Raw genomic sequence first — 22,911 nt, forward strand, 5'->3', positions numbered from 1 at the left:
AAGGGCCGAGGCAGAGTAAGCAGCAGGCACGTCGGTGCCGTCCACCAACTCGGAGCTCCCGGGGGTCAACGAGGTCAAGGGAGTCTCAGCGGTCAGTGTGGGGGGCGGCGCAGGCGGACGTCCCCGGCGTGGGTGTTGCGCCACCTCCACCTGTCTGGAAACGTCCACGTTAGCTGGCTTAATCCTATCCCAGGAAACAGTCTCAGGCCTACCCCCGACGTCTGCCACCAGGCACTTGTCGCAGTGGCGTAAAACCCTGAACGGGCCATAGTAAGGAGGACGTAGGGGACCACGGTGGGCGTCGTGGCGAATAAAGACCTAGTCCACCGCGCGCAGATCGGGGGGCATGCGGAAAGTGGGTGTGCCGTGTTGCGACGTGGGAACGGTGCTTGGCTGCCGACCATGATACCGAGGCGTCAGGAATAAAACCCCCTGTCACCCATACGGCCTGCCCATAGACCAGCTCTGCCGATGAGGACTGCAGGTCCTCCTTAGGGGCGCACCTGAGGCCGAGCATAACCCATGGCAGCCTATCCACCCAGTCGCCATTCTTCAAGCTGGCCCATAGGGCTGCCTTCATGGAACGGTGGAAACGTTCGCACAAGCCGTTGGCCTGGGGGTGATAGGCGGTAGTGTGGTGCAGCTTGACCCCATACCCCTCAGCCACCGCATTCCAAAGTTCCGAGGTGAACTGCGAGCCCCGGTCCGAGGAGAGGTCTGAAGGATTCCCAAAGCGCGTGACCCATGTGCCGATAAACACCCGCGCCACGTCAGAAACCGACGTCGAGGAGAGGGGAACAGCTTCAGGCCAGCGGGTCATCCTGTCCACCATGGTGAAGAGGTAAGTAAACCCCTGAGATTAGGGAAGCGGTCCAACCAGGTCGACGTTGACCTGGTCAAACCTCCTCTTGGGAACAGTAAACTCTCCAAAGGGGTCCTTAATATGGCGGTGCACCTTGGGCCGTTGACAGTCAACGCATGAGCTGACCCAAAAACTAACGTCCTTTCTAAGCCCCTGCCACACAAACCTCTGGGAAACCAATTTCACCGACGGCTTCCTGCCGGGGTGGGAAAGGCCATCCAACGCCTCAAAAACGGGCCGGCGCCAGGTCACCGAGACCAGCGGTCGAGGCTGGCCCGTGGAGACGTCGCACCATAGCCTCACATCTGAGCTGCCAACCGCAACCTCCTCCAGGCGCAAACCCGTATCCAAATTCCTCAGGGTCTGGACCCCATGGTCGGAGGCCTGGCTTGCGCTCATACGGACATAATCCAGGCCCAGTTGGACGGCTCCGATGACTGTTCTTGAGAGGCAGTCTGCGACCACGTTGGACTTGCCAGCAATGTGTTGGATGTCCGTGGTGTACTTGGAGATGTACAAAAGCTGGCGCTGCTGGCGGGCAGACCACGGTTCTGCCACCTTGGACATGCAGAATGTTAGTGGCTTGTGGTCCATGAAAGCCGCAAACTCTCGGTCTTCCAGGAGGAACCGGAAGTGGCGGATCGCCAGCCAGAGTCCAAGGAGTTCCCTGTCGAATGCGCTGTATTTGTGCTCCCTGGGGGTCAACTGGCGACTGAAAAAGGCGAGCGGCTGCGACCCATTGTTCGTGCATCGCGCCAACGGCGTAGTCAGATGTGTCGGTGGTGATGGCGATGGGGGCATTATGTGACGGATGGGCCAACATGGCGGCTTGGCCCAAGGCGGCCTTCATGGCATCGAATGCCTTCTCCCTCTCCGCCATCCAGTCGACAGCCTGGCCAGGGGACTTGTCCTTGAGAGCCCCGTACAGCGGGCGCATGACATGAGCCGCCTGGCGGATGAACCGGTGGTAAAACGTCACCATCCCCAGGAATTCCCGGAGCGCCCGAGCTATGTGTGGGCGGGGGAAAGCAGAAATCGCCTCCACTTTCAACGGAAGAGGGGCGGCCCCATCTTTGTTGATGAGATGCCCCAGGAAGTGGATGGAGGACAACCCGAACAGGCACTTCGCCGGGTTGATGATCAGTCCGTGCTGGTCGAGCCTCATGAAGAGGTCGCGTAGGTGACCCTGGTGCTCCTTTTCAGAGGAGCTGGCGACCAGGATGTCATCCAAATATACGAAGACGAAAGGCATCCCCCTGAGCGCCGAGTCCATTAACCGCTGGGAGGTCTGAGCGGCGTTTTTGAGTTCGAACGGCATACGCAGGAACTCAAATAACCCGAAAGGTGTCACTACCGCCGTCTTGGCGATGTCCGAAGGATGCACTGGCACCTGGTGGTAACTGCGCACCAGGTCCAACTTCGAGAAGACCCGCTTGCCCGCCAGGTGTGCTGAGAAGTCCTGGATGTGCGGGATTGGATAGCGGTCGGGCGTGGTAGCATCGTTCAGGCGGCGGTAATCCCCACAAGGTCGCCACCCACCGTCTGGCTTGGGAACGATGTTAAGGGGTGAGGCCCAGGGGCTGTCTGAGCGGCGGATGATGCCCAGGCGCTCCATGTTGGCGAACTCTGACCTAGCGACCTTCAGGCTGTCGGGGTTAAGTCGTCGGGCCCTAGCATAGACGGGTGGGCCTTTGGTGTCTAAATGATGCTGTACGCCATGTTTCGCCGTGACCATGGAAAAGGTATGTCGGGTTATACCGGGGAACTCCCTGAGCAGGCGTTGATATTCGTCTCCTTCTGAGAGGGAGCTGGAATACCCGCCCTAAGCTGCTTGACCGCGGGCACATGCAAATGAGGAGAACGTCCGTGCGTCCACCAGGCGGTTGTTTTTGACGTCTACTAGTAGATTGTGCACACAAAGGAAATCCGCGCCGAGGAGGGGAAAGGAGATGTCGGCCGTGACGAAATCCCACCTGAATTGCTGGCCTCCAAAGCACAGGTCCGCAGTCTTTGTACCATACGTGCGGATGGGTGTGTCGTTAGCGGACCTCAACTGTGGGCCGTGGACACCAGGCGCGGTGTCCTCCACCGTAGCCTGCAGGACGCTTCTCTGAGTGCGGGTCCTCGCAAAGAAACTCGCGGCCGGAGAGAGTGTCCCTGATGAAGAATAGCCGGGTTGACGTGCCTGCACTCACAGCCACTAATGAGCGCAAGCCTTGGCGTTACCCGTCGGTTTGAAATTGCACGGGGACTGGCACCTCTTTGCCTTAGCGCCGAAACGCGCGTGAAAATAGCACACACCTGTGCTGGCGCGGCCCTTGGCGGCCACTGGGGCTCTGTTAGCTAGTCCGTCATTGTCTGGGGGATAGACACTGCGTGTTGGGGCTAGCACCTCGGGTACGAAACTCCGAGCAGCCTGGAAAAACCGGTCGGCTTCTTCTGCCAACGCGCGTGGCTCAGTAATCCTCGTGCCCGTGAGTGCCGTCCGGACCTGCGGTGGCATGTGTTGGAGGAACAGTTCTATGAAGAGGAAGTTAGGCTCTTCCGCACCTGCTGGGTGCGGAAGAGCCTAACTGGTGCATCTTCATATGCTCAGAGTGTTTGCTGTCCCCGAGGCCCCGAATAGCCAACAACCGTTGGGCCTGCTCTGTCTGCGAGAGCTCAAAAGTCTTCAAGAGGAAGGCTTTGAGGTCTCTGTACTTGCCCTGGTTCGGGGGATTCGCAATGAAATTCGCTGCCCGGGTCGCAGTTGATCTCCCCAGCGCCGATACGACGTGGTAATAGCGTGCGGTGTCGTCCGTGACGTCACGGATGGCGAACTGCGCCTCCGTCTGCGCGAACCACGCCGTCGGTGAAAACTCCCAGAACTCCGGCAACTTGATAAAAGCGTTTTTTGCCATGTTCGTTTTGGTCCCTGAAGCTTCAGCGAGACCTACGTCACCAGTGTAGTGCCGAGAGACGGGAGTCGGAGGCGGAGTATCCAGCACTGAGTTTTAATTAACAACTTGAAAACCAGTACATTCCAAAAACCAACAGGACTGAACTTTTAGCAGACGGTCGTTCCGTCTGCTAAAAGATTCTGCTAAACACGCCCCCCACCCATAGCTCCGTGGGTGAATTATGTTAACAACCAGAGTATATAATTAGAAGATTTATTCCATCATTATGTATACTGTGTTGTGAGGAGAATAAACATCACAGCGATCAGGAAAACACTTGGCGAGCACGGAAGAACTAAAGGTACAGCCACACTGAACGCGTTACGTGCGTAGGATTAGGCCTAACCTGCCGTTTCATCATTGTGTGTCACAAAAATGGTTCAACGCACCTACGGAGCTAGATGAGCCCGCCCAAAACTTATTTTCCCCCGCTACTTTTCATTTGCTCCACAAACATGGCTGAGATCACCACCATCGCTGCTCTGTATATGTTGTGGGAGTTTGAGGAGAGTATGAAACCCAAATGCCATCGTGTTTGGGTGCATGACATCCTCCGTAGGTGCTCATAGCTGGGTGAGTTTCACCACCTCCTCCAGGAACTCCGCCTGGATGACGGCCGGTTCCAGCAGTATTTTCGGTTGACTGGGGCCATGTTCGATGACCTGCTAGCCCGGGTTGGTGTCAGGATCTCCCGTCAGGACACCAACTACAGGCGCTCCATATCAGCTGCGGAGCGCCTGTCCTCCGTCTCTCTGCCGGTGACGTCGGGTCAAGCTCAACGCTGATTGGCTATCGCGGCTAAGCGTCACGCGTAGGAGCCTAAAAAGTTCAATTATTTGAACTCCGCGCATAGGTGCGTTTGGCACGTAGGTGCGTTGGGCGCGTTATATAGGTGCATAAAACGCGTCTAACGTTCCTAAAGTGCTACTTTAGTGCATGTAACACATGTACGCCCCAAAAACCAATGGTTCCCAATTCAAAATTGCGGATTTTCAATGCCTTTAACGAGGATGTTCAGTGTTGCCGTACCTTTAGACAGCATTTGTGTGCTTGGGGGTGTCAGTTTCGTGCTGCTTTACTTTACGTGCACACTTTGATGGATGTAAATCTGTTGAATGTCTTCTGATATTGCACCTTGTGGTGTAACTGTTTGACCATTGGGTGAAACTGACCTGAGAGTTTCCAGTGTACAGTGTGGACTCCCCAGTCCAGCAGAGAGCAGCTTCACTCCTGAATCCTGCAGATCATTGGTACTCAGGTCCAACTCTCTCAGACTAGAGGAGTTGGAGCTGAGAACTGAGGCCAGAGCTTCACAGCATCTCTCCGATAGATCACAGCCCTTCAGCCTTCACACAAAATAAAGAGAACATGTCAGGAACTGTGATTAAAATAAAATACATCTTTAAGTTATTCAATAATGAAGGAATGTTATTAGTTTAACAAAAAACCTAAATAATTAGATGTATAAATGAATACTCCTTCTATATTCTATTGTTCTGAATATTCTCTGATGTGTACTATAATACATTACACGTTAATAGGATACCTACAGAGATGTTTTGTATATTATTATAACTAGTATGTTTATTCTGTTATGAGCAGAATAGTAATAGATGTTGTACTGAACCTACAGAAATCTTTTTCATATTATTTTAACCTTATATTCCAGTTGTATTTATATTGTGCAGTGTGTATTGTAATACATGTTATTAGTGAACCTACAGAGATGTTTTGGAGGCTTTGACCACTGGCAGCAGCCTGAGAAGACCATCTTCTGAAGCAGAATATTTTTTCAGGTCAAACACGTCCATCTCCTCTTCTGATGTCAGTAAGATGAAGACCAGAGCTGACCACTGAGCAGGGGAGAGAGATTCTCCGGAGAGACTTCCTGATGTCAGGTACTGTTGGATCTCCTTCACTAGAGAACAGTCGTTCAGCTCATTCAGACAGTGGAACAGATTGATGCTTCTCTCTGGAGATAGGTCTCCTTTTATCTTCTCCTTGATGTAAGGCACTGTTCCCTTATTGGTCTTTGACCTACTTCCTGTCAGTCGCAGCAGACCTGTTTTAATCGGAGTGGTCAGTAATCTTTTTTTCTGTCCCAGCAGACCTCGTAGGACAATCTGATTGGTCTCCAGAGAGAGGCCCAGGAGGAAGCGGAGGAACAAGTCCAGGTGTCCGTTCTCACTCTGTAAGGCCTTGTCCACAGCACTCTGGTAGAGGAGGAGTTCATCTTTCCTGGAGTTTGAGAGCAGATTTACACCAGTATCGATGAAGGACAAAAAGACATAAAGGGCAGCCAGAAACTCCTGGATGCTCAGATGGACAAAGCAGAACACCTTGTCCTGGTACAGCCCACACTCCTCTTTAAAGATCTGGGTGAACACTCCTGAGTACACTGAGGCTGCTCTGATATCGATGTCACACTCTGCCATATCTGCCTCGTAGAAGATCAGGTTCCCTTTCTCCAGCTGGTTAAAAGCAAGTTTTCCAAGAGAAACAATGATCTCCTTGCTCTCTGAACTCCAGTCTGGATCTGTTTCAGCCCTCCCATGGTACTTCCTGTCCCCCTGTATGGACTGAACCCTCAGGAAGTGGCTGTACATCTGAGTCACGGTCTTGGGCATCTCTTCGATCTCGGATTTTTTGAAGATGTCTTCCAGAACTGAAGCAGTGATCCAACAGAAGACTGGGATGTGACACATGATGTGGAGGCTTCGTGATTTCTTGACGTGGGAGATGATTGTGCTGGCCAGCGTCTCCTCTCTGAATCTCTTCCTGAAGTACTCCTCCTTCTGTTGGTCGGTGAACCCCCTCACCTCTGTCACCATGTCAACACACTCAGCAGGGATCTGATTGGCTGCCGCAGGGCGTGTGGTTATCCAGATGCGAGCGGAGGGAAGCAGGTCGCCCCTGATGAGGTTTGTCAGCAGCACGTCCACCGAGGTGGACTTATTGGCATCATTCCATATCGGGTTGTTCTGGAAGCCCAGAGGATATCGACACTCATCCAGACCATCCAAGATGAAGACAACTTGGAGCCTGTCGAATCTGCAGATTCCAGCTTCTTTGGTCTCAATAAAGAGGTGATGAAGAAGTTCCACCAAGCTAAACTCTTTCCCTTTCAGTAAATTCAGCTCTCTGAAAGTGAGGAGAAATGTATAGTGTATGTCCTGGTTGGTTTTGCCTTCAGCCCAGTCCAGAGTGAACTTGTGTGTTAAGACGGTTTTACCAATGCCGGCCACTCCAGTTGTCATCATTGTTCTTATTGGTTGATCGTGTCCAGGTAAGGGTTTAAATATGTCTTCACATCTGATTGGTGTTTCTTCCTTGGATGGTTTCCTGGAAGCTGTTTCAATCAGTCTGACCTCATGTTCCTTGTTGATCCCACTGCCTCTCTCTGTGATGAAGATCTCTGTGTAGAAGTCGTTCAGATCTGTTTGCTTTCCTGCTTTACCGATTCCCTCAAACACACACCTGAACTTCTTCTTCAAATGAGCCTTGATTTTATTTTGGCAATTGACAGCATCAGATCCTAAATTAGAAAAACATCAGATGACATCAGTTAGTGGATGGTGATCAGTGGGGCCAGGTCAATATTTCCTGTTAAATTATCAACTTCATGATATTTAGTGGCTTCATTACTTGTGTTCGGAAAAGCTGGTTGTGAAGGACTGCATGTTACAGATACAAAATGGTAAGGACTATTATTTCAACAGCAATATGATTGGTCTAATGGTAGTAATAATGATAGTGAATCAGTGTAAAGTGATTTGCTATGCTGATACAACAAGACAGGGTTTCAGACAGAGTTGTTCTGCTGTTGATCACCAGTATAATGTTTAATGTTAATGTGGCTTCATAACTTGTGGTCGGAGAAGCTGGTCGTGACAAAGACTGCATGTTACAGATTCAAAATGTTCAGGACTTTTTTTTTTCCACAGCAATATGATTGGTCTAATGATAATAATAGTGATAGTGAATTGGTGTAAAATGACATGCTGATATAACGAGATAGTGTTGCATCTCTTCCAAAGAGTTATTCTGCTGTTGATCTGCAGTTTATGTTTAATATTATTAATAATAATAATAATAATAATTACATTGAATAACATTTTATTTCAAGGCACCTTTCATGACTCCCAAGGTCACCTTACATTTCATTAGACAATCTAGGGTCAAAAACATCAAGAGCTGCATCGCCAACAGCATGATCAAAACAAGACATAAGACCCAAGTAGGAGGGGGTAGGAACAGTGAGGAGACCCAGGTAGGAGGGGGCAAGAACATGGAGGAGACCCAGGTAGGAGGGGGTAAGAACAGTGAGGAGACCCAGGTAGGAGGGGGTAAGAACAGTGAGGAGACCCAGGTAGGAGGGGGTAAGAATAGTGAGGAGACCCAGGTAGGAGGGGGTAAGAACAGCAGTGAGAAGACCCAGTAGGAGGGGGTAAGAACACTGAGGAGACCCAGGTAGGAGGGGGTAAGAACAGTGAGGAGACCCAGGTAGGAGGGGGTAAGAACAGCAGCACAACGGGGATACGAGGGGAACCCACGGTAGGGGGTCATAACAGCGAGCAGGCCAGTGGAATCACATGTGTTTTGAGGAGTGATTTCAATGTTGTCAGGGTGTCTCTTTCAGTTCAGCTCAGAGCCCTAGCACCCACGGTGCTGAGAGCCCTACATTTACATTTACATTTAGGGCATTTAGCAGACGCTTTTATCCAAAGCGACTTACAATAAGTGCATTTGTTACAATAAGTACATTTGTCATAAGAAGAGAAAAAATATATCGCTGTCGGTACAGTAAAGACGTTCATAGAACCAAGCCCTAGCACCCACGGTGCTACGAGCCTTAGCACCCACGGTGCTGAGGCGGGAGGTCGGGACGGTGAAGACCAGCTGAGGATGACAAAGGGAGCGGCAGGGCCTGTCCTCCTGGAGGAGGTCGGGGAGATAAGTGGGGGCCACGTTGTGGAGGGCTTTGTCGGTGAGCAGAAAGGTTTTAATGTCAATCCGGTGTTGGACAGGGAGCCAGTGTAGTTGGACGAGAATGGGGGTGATGTGGTCGGGGGAATTGGTGCTGCTAATGATGATGTTTAGCATTCTTTAAGCTGAGACCCCCACTATTACCCTTTATATCTGGATCAAACCATTTAACCTGATACCCCACAAAAACCCCACATACTGGATCAAACCATTTAACCCCAAAGAGGAAAGATTGTCTCCACATGGAAGTGTGAAATGTAAAAGTCTCACATTATGTCATTTAGTCTGAAGAGAACAAATAATAATATCCTACTGCTCATCAAAATGTGTATTTCTTCTCTGTTTTCAAGATAAGAGTCTCTTACCGCCCCCCAGTGTGTCGGCCAGTTCCTCCTGGTTCATCTCCATCAGGCAGAGCTTTGTGATGTCCACCACTCCCTCTATGGCGCGCCTCCTCTGCTCCTCATTCTTACCATCCACCTCCTCCTCCTCCACTCTCTGACCCTCAGAGCATTGTGGGTAATCTGAGAAGAGATCCCTCCAGAGCTTCTTCAGCTCCTTGTCTAGAAAAGCGTGTGCGTTCTCCTCAGCCCTCTGGAACAGAACAACCATCAAGGAGAACTTTACTCTGAACTAACTGAGACATCAGAAGCATCTGTCCTGGATCCATGTCCCGCTGGACAAGAGATGCTTTCTAATGTCCATGGAGAGCTGAAGTCAAACGTCTTGGTGGACATTTACACACCTTGATCAGCTCTGTTTGATGCTGCTGTAGAGACTGAGCGCTGGTAACCTTTGACCTCTTCTGGTGTCTGTGGGGGATCACGTGCACACACGCACACACACACACACACACACACACACACACACACACACACAATTATATTTCGCCAGACTTGTAGACATCAGTATCAGTAGAGTCTGATAACAACCAACTGGTCCGGTTTCCTCGTCTGTTTGAATGTCCTACCTCTCCTCTCTGGAGGGGCGTCCATCTTTAAAGTGCAATGGTATACCCATAGAGTGGTCACTCTTCATGGAGACACAGCTGGGTCCAGGGGAGTCTGCTCTCTCCTTCTTGGCTCTTCTACAAAAACAAAAACCAGGATTTATGGACTTTTGGTAGAAGTTGTATCTTTATGATCTCTGATAAATCCTCACCTCCTCTCAATAGACTGGTTTCCATCTTTAAAGTTATCACAATGTTCCATAGGGGGGGCACTCTCAAAGGAGTCACAGCTGGAGCTGGATCCAGGGGAGTCTGCTCTCTGCTGCTTCTCTGGGCTTCAACACCCCCCCACACACACACACACACACACACACACACACACACACACACACACACACACACACACACACACACAATTATGTTTCCCCAGACTTGTAGATATCAGTATCAGTAGAGTCTGATAACAACAGACTGGTCTGTTTTCATCGTCTGTTTGAAACCCCTACCTCTCCTCTCTGGAGGGGCGTCCATCTTTAAAGTTCAATGGTATACCTATAGAGTGGTCACTCTTCATGGAGACACAGCTGGGTCCAGGGGAGTCTGCTCTCTGCTGCTGCTCTTGGCTTCAACACACACACACACACACACACACACACACACACACACGCACACACACACAGCTTTTACTCAGGCTAATGATGTCATGATGTATGACTGCTGAGCTCTGAGATGGACAACAGTCACAGACAGAGAGATCCTCTCCTTACCTCTTAGCTTTGCTCCGGCGGCCATGTTCCCCAGACAGAGTGGTCTTAGAGGCAGGACCCCCCTCCTCTCTCTCCTCATCCATAGTAGACTGGAGACCTGGACACAAACACAACTCCATATTGTTTCTACTGCCACTCAGCGTTGGTTTACTCTCTGCTTTTATATGAGCTGTGTATTCTGCTCACAGGGGGCCGTTGTCTCTGTTAACTTTGGACAAGACGCAGACACAGACGCAGATTCATAGACGCCGATTCATAGACCTTCTCAATCCCAGACATTTCTCATATACTCTTTAAAAAAGTATCATCATTCAACAAAGAAGGTCTCTAAAGGCTACAAAATGTGTCTGATAAGATCAAGTTCACCATGCGGATATCATACCAACTGATCCCTGTGCTGGTTAAACCGCTCTGAAGGCAGGACCATACATGGACTTCCTCATGTGGTGACATCACAACCAGATCTGGGAGGCAGGCCCACAGAGAACAAGACCCGGTAAGAGAGGACGTTTAAACACCTTCACAAAGCAAGATGTCAAGAAGATATCATAATACTGCACCACAAATATAACAGCTGTACATTCTGTCCTAAGTACCTTTAAAGTCACCCAAGGACACAAGGAGACACAAGAAGAAAAAGTCATTATTAACGTCAACCTGACACCTGACTCCATCATGCGCGGAGCTAAGGGGTGGCTTTCGGGACTGAAGCCCCGAATCTCACGTCAAAAGCCCCGGATCTTTTTTAAGCTTTTGAAGGTATGACAACCCTGACATGTTCCCTCATGTTTCAACTGGTAGTGATTTTCACCTCTTGAATTTGATTTATTTTAATTTTGAAAGAAACAACACATGGAAGCAATGGAAAATGCTATCTCTCGTTTGGTTGTTTAGAACGGCTGCCAGGACAACGTGACGTTTTCTAAACATTCACGTCTCTCAGCAGACTTGTTAAAGTAGCCTCAGGGTGTGGAACAAACATTACCATGGACATTACAAATTATTGTTCTAAACCAACGTCCAGTGATACCGTAGCAGCAGCAGCCCCTGCCAATGACCTGTCAAATGTTTCAGCTCAGTGAGATCACCTTGATGTGCTGGTGCTAGTGCTAACTAGCCTGCCTCGGCTAGCTAGGCTGCTATGATAATTACTCCTTTCACACAAAATAGATTACCAGCGTTGTTTAAAATGTCAGAAATCCGTTTTTCTGATTGCGATTCTGTCTCAGCCAATATTGTACAGTGTTGTGTGTTACCAAATGTTACCTTAAATTAAATGTTGAGGTCCACTGAATATCATGAAGAGGTAAAAAATATGTCTGACATATCGGTTATTTTAAACTCAAACTTTCTTAGCGATTTAGATAAGAAATGTACAGATATCGCGTTGCTGCATTCGCTGTTTGACCAGCAGCCAACATGTTACCGATGTTACCGATGCGTGGCTGGTGCTAGACCGTCTTGTTGACTTTCAGCTTGCGTCCATATCCACGTTCATTGAACTTTGACCCCTTTTTAAATGAGTTCTACCAGAGTGATAGATGTGGACAAACCCCTAAAACAATGTAGTACTTATTTGTGTGCATATGTATAATACTTCAGTGCAGGGGCGTAGGAATGAGTTTAACATTGGGGGGGACACATATCGGAAACCTGACAGATCCGGTATAATTTTTAGGTGGGACAAATGCGCCTGTCTCCGATATTGGAGGGGACACGTCCCCTCCGTCCCCCCCCGTTCCTACGCCCTTGCTTCAGTGCATTATCATTATCATTTTAAATTAAAATCAAATAAAATTGATAATGATAATGCACTGATATTTCAGTCAGTTAGTAGGCCTAATGATGTTGTTAATCTAGATGGATTCAATTTTAAAAAATAATATTTATTTTGATCTACTTTTAGCCCTAGTTGTATTAATTATATTATCTGATATTATATTATAAATTTAAATTAGATTGTATTATATCATATCATATTATATAGTCCAAATTTTCATGAGTCTACTTTGTTACACAGATGAGTCAGGTGAAATCAGGGACGATGCAGAAGAGATGTCACAGCAAGGGACAGCCAGTGGAATTGCTAGGTGTTTGATCCCAGAAAGAGACCAAAACAGGGCAGTGGAAGAACAGGCCGAGCTAGGGGCAGCAGGTGGAATGGCAGGGTGTGACCTAGGATCTCCAGAAAGTGGTCCGAAGCAGGTGCGCCTGTCACAATATCCCTTCAGCCAGTTTGGATCTTAGAAAAGAGCTTTCAACAAAAATTGGTTTGAGCAATTCAAATGGCTTGAGTATATTGCAGAGGGCAATTCTGCATTCTGCTTTTCCTGCCGTGTATTCGGAAAGCAGAATGCACGCATTAATAAAGATTCACTTAGTGGATCTGTTTTTGCCAACTGGAAAAGGGCTTTGGATACATTCCGGGAGCATGAAAAGAGTACCTTCCATGTCTCAACCATGTCCTGCTGGCATGGCTTCAAAACCACAAAGAGCAAAGGAGATGTGATAACCCAGCTTCATGCTGCAAATGCAGCTGAAATTTTAGAAAGAAGAGAATACCTTTGGCGAATTGCAGCCATCACCACCTTCCTTGGCAAACAAGGAATTCCATTTAGAGGCCATGATGAGCAAGAGTCTAGCCTTAATCAAGGAAACTTCTTGGAATGCTTCAAGTTCCTTTACGAATTCAATCTTTTTTTACAAAATTACACTCAGTTTAGCTGCCACCTATCTTTCTCATTTTCCCAAAATGAGGTGATCACAAGTGTTTCAAGAGAGGTTACAGGGAACATAGTGAAGCAGATAAAGGCAGCGACGGGGACCAGGCCAAAAGCAGCAACGTCCAAGCCTCCCACTCCAGTGGTAGAAGACCGGACGGATCGCCTTGAGAGGATCGTGAAGTCGATGGTGGAGTATCAGAGGCGGCAACATGACCAGGCGGAGGAGGAGTCCTTTCGTCAGGAACAGAGGTGGAAAGCCATGGAGCATCAGTTCCAGCTGCTTCAGAGGTTGGCGAGATAGCCGGCGACGACGCAGGCATCAGGGCAGTCACTTGCCGATCCGCAGCACGTGCACCTGCCCAGCTCCCGCCCTTCTACAGCCTAGGATCTACTCTCCAACATGCCTTTTCTGGACATACCAACTCCTCTCCCACGTCCAGGGCAACAACCAACGCCCGGGATACACAGTTCACTCAACTCCACTTCTCTTGGCCTTGCCACCTCTCCAAACCTCCATAGGGGCTGGAGACCCCCTAAGATGGCTCCTTTTGAAGAGCATGAAGATATTGAACATTACCTGACCACCTTTGAAAGACTCGCAACGGCGTGTCAGTGGCCCCTGGAGACTTGGGTATTGTGCCTCGTGCCCTTGTTGAAAGGTAAAGCCAGAACTGCCTATGTGGCAATGACTTTTGATGACAGCCAGGATTATGTAAAAGTAAAGCAGGCCATTTTGGATAAGTTCAACATTAAAGCAGAGACTTACCGCCAACGTTTCCGTTCGAAGACCATTCTGGAGGATGAGACGGCGAAGGAGTTGCAGGCTCGGCTGAAGGACTTGTTCGGAAAATGGATTGCGCCTGAGACACTGACTAAGGACCAGATTTGCGACCAGATGGTGCTGGAACAGTTCCTGGGCATGCTGAACACCGACCTACAGGTGTGGGTGAGAGAACACACCCCTCGCTCATCAGCTGAAGCAGCAGACCTGGTGGAAACCTTTGTGACTGCCAGGCCTTCCAGAAGGAAGTACTTCCTGGGCCCACCACAACATGACTGGAGAAGACAATACCAAGCCGCCCAGCAAGAGCCGGAAAAGACATCTACTCGTAAGCCTGCGGGTGATAGTGGTCGTGTGGTTAAGCTCTCCTACAGCCCCAATAGCCCCAGTGTTAGCTCCACTCCAGCTAGAACACCTAGAGGCATTATTTGTCATGGTTGTGGTCAACAAGGTCACATTAGGCCCAATTGTACGGCAAAGAAAATGTCTGATTCTAGACTGTGTTACCTACCTGGTCCTAGCAAGCACACGCATAGGACCTCCGCTGACGTGATTGTCCCAGTGAAAGTGAAGGGAAAGACCCTTCAAGCTTTAGTTGATTCAGGAAGCAGTCAATCTTTTATCCTCAAGTCTTGTTTAGAGTCTGATTTCCAACCCCGGGGCAAAATTAAAGTCTGCTGCATCCATGGCGACGAGTCTGAGCACCAGACCAGCTAGGTTCTCTGTGAGATTAGAGGCCAAAAGTATCTGTTAACCATGGGGGTTCTAGATAAAGGTCCATATCCCGTGATCCTAGGCCAGGATGTGCCAGTGCTGGTGGACCTTTTGCAGACTGTTAACACAGTGAAGGCATATGTGACAACTAGAGCTCAGACTAGAGAGAAAGCAAATGATTTGTGGTCTGAGTTACCATATGACTGTTGCCCTGGTGGCAAAGTTAAGATGTCCAAGGCAGAGAGACGCAGAGAAAAAGTGACAGGTACCTCAGTGCAGGAAAGTATGCCCTCCCCACCACTAGAGCACAATAAAGTGTTGGTAGAAGACTTTGCAAAGCTGCAACTAGAGGATCCTACACTTAGTTCCTGTTTCTCCACTGTCAAAAACCCAGATGAGGCTAGGGAAGCATTGGAAGAGGGTAATACATGTTTTGTCAAGAATAATGAGAAGCTTTACAGAGTGGCTGTAGACACCGAGCAGTTGGTAGTTCCGGAAGTTCTCCGGGCCAAAGTTCTACATCTGGGTCATAGTATTCCTTGGGCAGGCCATCTAGGTATGGAAAAGACAGAGAACAGGATCCTGAACCGATTTTACTGGCCAGGGTTCCATAAGGATATTGCTGAATACTGCAGGTCTTGTCCAGAATGCCAACTGTCAGCTCGCTCCAGGAGAGGGTTAAAAGTTCCCCTGATTAGCCTTCCCATTATTGACATTCCATTCAGTCGCATTGCCATGGATGTGGTAGGTCCCCTGGAGAGAAGTAGGGCAGGTCACTGCTACATTCTAGTCATCTGCGACTATGCAACACGGTACCCAGAGGCATTCCCCCTCAGAAACACCAAAGCTAGACAAGTTGCCAACTGTTTAATCCAGCTTTTCTCCCGGGTGGGGGTCCCGAAAGAGATCCTAACAGATCAGGGTAGTAACTTTACCAGTAAGTCACTGAGACAGGTATACTCCCTGTTAGAAATTCGGGGCATCAAAACCACACCCTATCACCCGCAGACTGACGGCTTGGTCGAGAGGTTTAACCAGACCTTGAAGTCGATGCTGCGGAAGTTTGTGTCTGAGTCAGGAACTGACTGGGATCAGTGGCTCCCATATCTGCTATTCTCCTACAGAGAAGTACCGCAGGCATCCACTGGGTTCTCCCCCTTCGAGCTCCTGTATGGACGGGAGGTGAGAGGCCCGCTTGACATTTTCCGTGAGAGCTGGGAGGGGGACGCCTCTCATCAGCCAACCAACCTGGCGGGCTATGTCATCAAGATGCGGGAGAAGCTGGACCAGCTGAGCTCCATGGCACACGAACAACTGGCCAAGGCCCAGACGCGGCAGAAGACATGGTACGACCGGACAGCACGTAGCCGCACCTTCATTTCCGGACAGAAGGTGTTGCTGTTGTTGCCGTCAACCGAGAGCAGTCTGCTGGTGAAGTGGCAAGGTCCGTTCGAGGTGCTTCGCCGAGTTGGTGAGGTGACCTATGAAATTGCCAGGCCAGGCAGACGCCGCTCGAAACAGACTTTCCATGTCAATCTGCTGAAAGAATGGAGAGACCGACCATCGTCTGACATCCAGGACCAATTGTGGGCGCGGACCGTGGAAGAGGAAGAGGAGCCGTCAGAGCAGTACTTTCCTACTGCAGGCAGTGAATCGACCTACCCCTCCGTCACCCATCTGACACCTGATCAGCAGGAGGACCTGATGAACATCATTCCCCGAGGCCTGTTCAGAGCCCTGCCAGGACGAACCGATGTCATTACCCATGACATCCGCCTGACAGCTCCAGGTCCCATCCGGCAGACCAACACCAGGGTTCCGGCGCGACTGATCCCCGCGCTAAAACAGGAAGTAAAGGCGATGCTGGAAATGGGGGTGATCGAGCCGTCACACAGCGAATGGTGCAGTCCCATGGTCCTTGTGCCCAAAAAGGACGGGGAGCTCCGCTTCTGTGTCGACTACTCTAAGCTGAATAGCATCTCTGCATTTGACCTGTATCCCATGCCCCGTGTGGACGAGCTGGTGGAGCGTCTGGGGAAGGCTGAGTTCCTCAGCACCCTCGACCTGTGTAAGGGGTACTGGCAGGTACCACTCTCCCCCCAAGCACAGGAGCTGACAGCCTTCAGAGCTCCATCCGGCCTATTCCAGTTCCGGGTCATGCCTTTTGGCCTACACGGCGCAGCAGCAAGCTTCCAGCGCATGATGGACGAGGTGCTTAACGGCGCTGAAGAATACGCTGCGGCGTACATCGACAACGTGGTCATCAACAGCAGTTCCTGGGAGGCCCACCTTCAACACCTGAGCGACATCTTTCAGCGGATCCATTGGGCTGGGCTGGTAGTCAACGCCAGAAAATGCCAGCTTGCCCGATCTGAAGTGTGCTACCTGGGCTATGTCCTGGGTGGTGGCACCATCCGTCCTCAGGTCAGCAAGGTGGAGGCCATCCACGGTTGCCAGCCGCCTACAACCAAAAAGGGGGTGAGATCCTTCTTGGGGCTGGTTGGCTGGTATAGGCGTTTCATCCCCAACTTCTCCAGCCGAGCTGCGTGTTTGACTGACCTCACTCGGAAAACCAGTCCCAACAAGGTGGTCTGGACTCCAGAGTGTGAGGTCGCTTTCCGGGACCTGCAGGAGCGCATGTGCTCTGAGCCGGTGCTGCAGAGCCCTGACTTTTCCTTGCCCTTCACAGTGCAGACGGACGCTTCAGGCCTAGGCCTGGGGGCTGTGTTGCTGCAAGGTGACGGGGAGAACAAGATGCCCGTACAGTATGTGAGCTGCAAGCTTTTCCCTCGCGAGACTCGATACTCCACCATCGAGAAGGAGGGTCTCGCCATTAAATGGGGCCTTGATACTCTTAAGTACTATTTAGTGGGGAAAGAGTTTGTCCTAGAGACAGACCACAGGCCCTTGCAGTGGCTGCATCGCATGCGGGACTCTAACTCCAGGATTACTCTCTGGCACCTGTCTTTGCAGCCCTACAAATTCACGGTGAAGTACAGGGCTGGTAAAGACAATGTGATTGCAGACTTGCTGTCGCGTCGTGAGACGGACGCTCCTTCTTAAGGGGGGGGGGGGTGTGTGACGGGGCGCATAGCTACCGTCACGGTAGCGATACGCTACACACAGGAGAGTGAATATTGCCTGTGGGGTTGTCTTGTTTGTTTATGTATTCCGTTATCTTCATACTGTTTTAAAATCCTTCATCTACCTTGTCATTTATCATACGCACTACGACAGTTTACTACAATCTTGCAAGTACCATCATTACAACTTTCTGTTTGATTCCATTTACCATTAACGTCACCTGTTTTGTCGCAATAACCACTCGTCTTATGTTTATATGAGGGTTGGAGCACCGCGTCACCAGGGTTTATATCTACGTCAAATCTTCCGGGTAAACCGGAAGTGACCCCGAGTTGTTATATTTATTTATTTTTATTTTATTGCTGTCTTTATACATTTTGGCTATGCCAAATTATAGCAATGGTGCACAGTTTATAAGGTTAATTGTTTCTCGCTAATTGAGGATAGAACGGATGCTGTTTTAAAGCTGTTGTGTAACTGCTCTGGTAAACACCCCTGACGCAACGGGAAAGTTGGTATGCACCAATTAGCAGTGGGGGTTAGGCCTACTTAGGCCGACGTTCAACAGTGGTTCGGGGGAGCAGATGGAGAAAGGACTTATGCCTGAATATTGCTCTCCTGTATTTGACTTGTTTAAAGGTCCGGTTTCTTGAAGTTTTGACTTATGTTTTTTTTTGGTGACTCTCAAGCCTATTTGGTATGCTGAGTCAACCTTATGTATATATATAGATTTTTTTTTTGTTTTTGTTTTTTTGTTAATTTTTGTTCTATTTTTTTATCGCCTTAAGGGCCTTAAATTGGGATAAATAAAAGATCCCATCCTATCCATCACTCCTCATCTGCTCCTGAGTGTTTTTCCATCTCGTTCATGTCGCTCCAACACATCTACCCATGACAGTCACCCTAAAATGGACTTGAATGCAGGAAATCGCATTTTAGAAATTCAAAATTTTCTGGCGGAGGACCCCCAGACCCCCTCTGGGCTAAGCCCCGGATGTACACAATGTCTGGCTCCGCCTCGTGACTCCATGCTGGAAGGTTCTGGGTTCGATCCCCAAAGCCAACAGTCTAACATGTATCATTCTACAGATCAGAAATCTTAAAAATGTTACTGATAAGATTCAAAGTTATTCATATTAATGATCTATCACAGATACGAGTGGACTACAGTGTCGTAATCTTCTTCCTACAGTGATAAAGTGAGCCACACCAAACCATCTGACTCATAACAAGGAAATGGTGAACCAACCAGTTGGACCAGTTCCCCTCCCAGTTCATACTCCTCCCAGACTAACCTCTTATAGGCGGCTGATCCATGACCTCATTCAGAGATGAATAGTAATCACTGTTTTAAATATGAAGATTGGACAGAGAGCTCTGAGCTCTGTCCAATCTGAGTACAGAAAACTCAGTGGACAGAGTACTCAGAGTGCACAGAGTACTCAGAGTGCACAGAGTACTCAGAGTTCACACACACACACACACTGAAGAAAAAAAGTCACGAACGGTCTACTCTTCTGCAGTCTGTGATTCATTCAACACCAGAGGTAGTAAAGTGGATCATTTTGCTAGGTCCGTTTTGAAACCCTTGAAAAGGTGCACAGCAGCACCACCTGCTGGTGAGAGGATGTCAGTGGGATTGGCTGAGCTGAAGAACACAAACCAGTCGTCACCTGTGACTTCTGTGTTGAGGCGGCCACGGCAGTGTTAATTCACCTTGAAGGTCATGTCCCTCTCATACGAGTGATGCTCTCAGATATAGAGTAGGCCTACACTACTGCAGAATGATGCAGGCCCACAGAGAACAACACCCAGTACAAGATGACGTTTAAACACCTTCACTAACCAAGATGGCTATCTTCCTGTTGAAATAATGTAATAATACTGCACTACCCTAACAACTGTCCATTCTATCCTCGGTACCACAGGACTTTTGATTAAGAACCAATACTGAATCTGACGAAACAGTCATTATTAACCTCATACCTATCACTGCTATGCTGACGACACTCAGCTATTTCTCTCCTTTCCCTCATCTGACAAAGCCCTGATTGCAACACGCATATCTGAATGTCTGGCAGAAGTCAGCACCTGGACAACTGCCCATCACCTGAGGCTTAACCTCAACAAAACTGAGCTCCTCCTAATACCAGGGAAAGATTGCCCACACATGGACTTACTGGTCACTGTTGAGAACATCACTGTATCCTTCTCCAACTGCCAAAAACCTTGGTTTAGTGTTGGACAATCAGTTATGCTGCACCGCAAACATCACTGCGGTGGCCCGATCCTGCAGATTTGCACTTTACAACGTCCGCAGGATCCGGCCCTTCCTCACAAGGGAAGCAGCTCAGCTTCTAGTCCAATCACTGGTCATCTCCTGCCTCGACTACTGCAACTCGCTCCTGGCTGGACTCCCTGCCTCTGCGATTAAACCCTTGCAGCGCATCCAGAATGCGGCAGCGCGCCTTGTGTTCAACCTACCAAAGTTCTCACATGTAACCCCCCTCTTCCGAGACCTCCACTGGCTCCCTGTAATAGCTCGCATCAGATTCAAGATGATGGTACTGGCATACAAGGCAGTCGATGGAACTGCCCCTGCCTACCTCCAAGCATTAGTAAAGCCACACACCCCAGCTCGATCCCTCCGCTCAACTACCTCAGCTGGACGTCTGGTACCGCCATCGCTAAGAGCAAGCAAAGGTCGATCAGCAAAGTCACAACTTTTCTCTGTTTTGGGACCTCAGTGGTGGGACGAGCTCCCTACCGATGTCAGGACCGCAGAGTCGCTCACCAGCTTCCGCAAAAGACTCAAAACTCACCTGTTCAGAGTTCATCTCGACTCTGCATAGAAACCAATGCACAGCCACCATTGAATGTTGTACGTCCTGGCACTTGTACATTGCACTTATTCAAGGGACTTAATTGTGTAGCATCTACAGTAGCTGCTATCGCTGCTTTACACGGGGAATGGGTTAGCCTAGCGATTGTAATACTTGCACTTGGTTCTATGAACGTCTTTACTGTACCGACAGCGATATATTGTTTCACTTCTTATGACAAATGTACTTATTCTAACATTTCATTTCATCCTATTGTAACAGAGAGTCAATTACAATTAGGGCATTTGGCAGACGCTTTTATCCAAAGCGACTTACATCGGTTAATACACACATTGACACACCGACAGCAGAGTCAACCATGCAAGGCGACAGCCAGCTCGTCAGGAGCAGTTAGGGTTAAGTGTCTTGCTCAGGTACACATCAACACTAAGCTAGGAGGAGCAAACAAATACACTTATTGTAAGTCGCTTTGGATAAAAGCGTCTGCTAAATGCCCTAAATGTAAAATGTAAATGTAAACCTGACGCTTGACTCAAGGCTGAAAGTTTCTGGGTTCGATCCCCAAAGCCCACAGTCTAACATGTAGCATTTTACAGAGCAGGAATCTTCAAAAATATTCAATAGTAATTTTGAAAAATAGCAATGCATCCATACATTGACTAGTGTTTTTAACCATGTGGTTTTACAGGAAACTCACTATCAACCTATTGATAAGACTAAAAGTTATTCATATAATTTGATCTATCATGGATCAGAGTGGACTACAGTACCTTAGTCGTCTTCCTGCTGTGATAAAGTGAGCCACAACAAACCGTCTGACTCATATCAAGGAAATGATGTCCAACCAGTTGGACCAGTTCCCCTCCCAGTTCATAATCCTCCCAGACTCTGCTTTTATATGAGCTGTGTTTTTCCGCTCACAGGCGGCTGTTGTCTCTGTTAACTTTGGACAAGGGGCAGGGTGGTCTTTCCTAGACGCAGATTCATAGACACTCTCATTCTCAAGGAGGGCAGGACCATATATGGACTTCCTTGTGTGGTATGACATCACAACCAGATCTGTGATGCGGGCAAACAGAGTACAAGACCCAGTACAAGATGACGTTTAAATGTCTCCACTAACCAAGATTCCTGTCTGAATAATGTAATCATAATACCGGACGGCAAATATAACAACAGTTCATTCTGTCCCAAGTACCTTTAAAGTCACCCAAGGCCGCAAGAAGGCACAAGAAGAAAAAGTAATTCTTAACTTTAACCTGACAGCTGACTCCATAGCTGCCTCTTATAGAGCAGGAATCTTAAAAATGATCAACCTACTGATAGGATTCAAAGTTATTCATATTTATGATCTATCACGGAAAATAGTGGACTACAGTATCTTTGTCTTCTTCCTGATGGACCAGTTCCCCTCCCAGTTCAAACTCCTCCCAGACTAACCCCGAATAGGCGGCTGATCCATGACCTCACTCAGTGATAATTAATTATCAGCTTAATGAAGTATGGACAGCTCTGAGCTCTGTCCACTCTGAGTACAGAATACTCAGAGTGGACAGAATACTCAGCGTACACAGTACTCAGAGTACACAGAGTACTCAGAGTGAACACACACACAGACACACACGGACGCCACCGTGGGCGGTGAGGCTCTCGTATCTCTGGAATCTCCCGACACCATTACAGGTCTTACTACACTGGACGCCATTTTATGTATTGGCAGTTTAGGTGTCATGAGGCTGGTGACGGTGTTGTCTCTTCACCCTGCTCCACCTAGGGAACACAACACAATGATAACCTCACTTTAGTACACAATACAACACAACGATGATCTCACTTTAGTTCACAATACAACACAGCGATGATCTCACTTTAGTACACAACACAACGATGATCTCACTTTAGTACACAATACAACGATGATCTCACTTTAGTACACAACACAATGATGATCTCACTTTAGTGCACAATACAACACAACGATGATCTCACTTTAGTACACAATACAACACAACAATGATCTCACTTTAGTACACAATACAACGATGATCTCACTTTAGTACACAACACAATGATGATCTCACTTTAGTACACAACACAATGATGATCTCACTTTAGTACACAATACAACACAACGATGATCTCACTTTAGTACACAACACAATGATGATCTCACTTTAGTACACAATATAACACAATGATGATCTCACTTTAGTACACAATACAATGATGATCTCACTTTAGTACACAACACAATGATGATCTC

General features: G+C 48.6%; 1 protein-coding gene across 4 annotated transcripts in view; it reads right to left on the minus strand.

Annotated features, from left to right (window-relative positions):
* The window catches only part of LOC307089495 (uncharacterized protein), a 32,752-nt gene extending 11,318 nt beyond the window's left edge, over window positions 1–21,434 (minus strand). For 2 of the 4 annotated variants that reach the window (XM_079755821.1, XM_079755819.1), the window contains exons 1-9: window positions 21,419–21,434; window positions 10,504–10,600; window positions 10,243–10,359; window positions 9,949–10,071; window positions 9,758–9,874; window positions 9,533–9,599; window positions 9,153–9,381; window positions 5,524–7,336; window positions 4,974–5,147 (exon numbers count right to left, since the gene is read on the minus strand). In XM_079755821.1, coding sequence (XP_079611947.1) covers window positions 4,974–5,147; window positions 5,524–7,336; window positions 9,153–9,381; window positions 9,533–9,599; window positions 9,758–9,874; window positions 9,949–10,071; window positions 10,243–10,359; window positions 10,504–10,586 — 2,723 coding nt within the window. In that variant the 5' untranslated portion in view covers window positions 10,587–10,600; window positions 21,419–21,434. Of the gene's footprint in view, window positions 1–4,973; window positions 5,148–5,523; window positions 7,337–9,152; window positions 9,382–9,532; window positions 9,600–9,757; window positions 9,875–9,948; window positions 10,072–10,242; window positions 10,360–10,503; window positions 10,601–10,885; window positions 10,970–21,418 lie in introns of those variants that run through there. The other 2 variants (XM_079755820.1, XM_079755822.1) reach the window with 2 other exon arrangements.
* Window positions 21,435–22,911: the final 1,477 nt, after the last annotated feature.

This window comes from Pollachius pollachius, assembly GCF_949987615.1.
Source record: "Pollachius pollachius genome assembly, chromosome: 18".
NCBI classification, from domain to species: domain Eukaryota; kingdom Metazoa; phylum Chordata; class Actinopteri; order Gadiformes; family Gadidae; genus Pollachius; species Pollachius pollachius.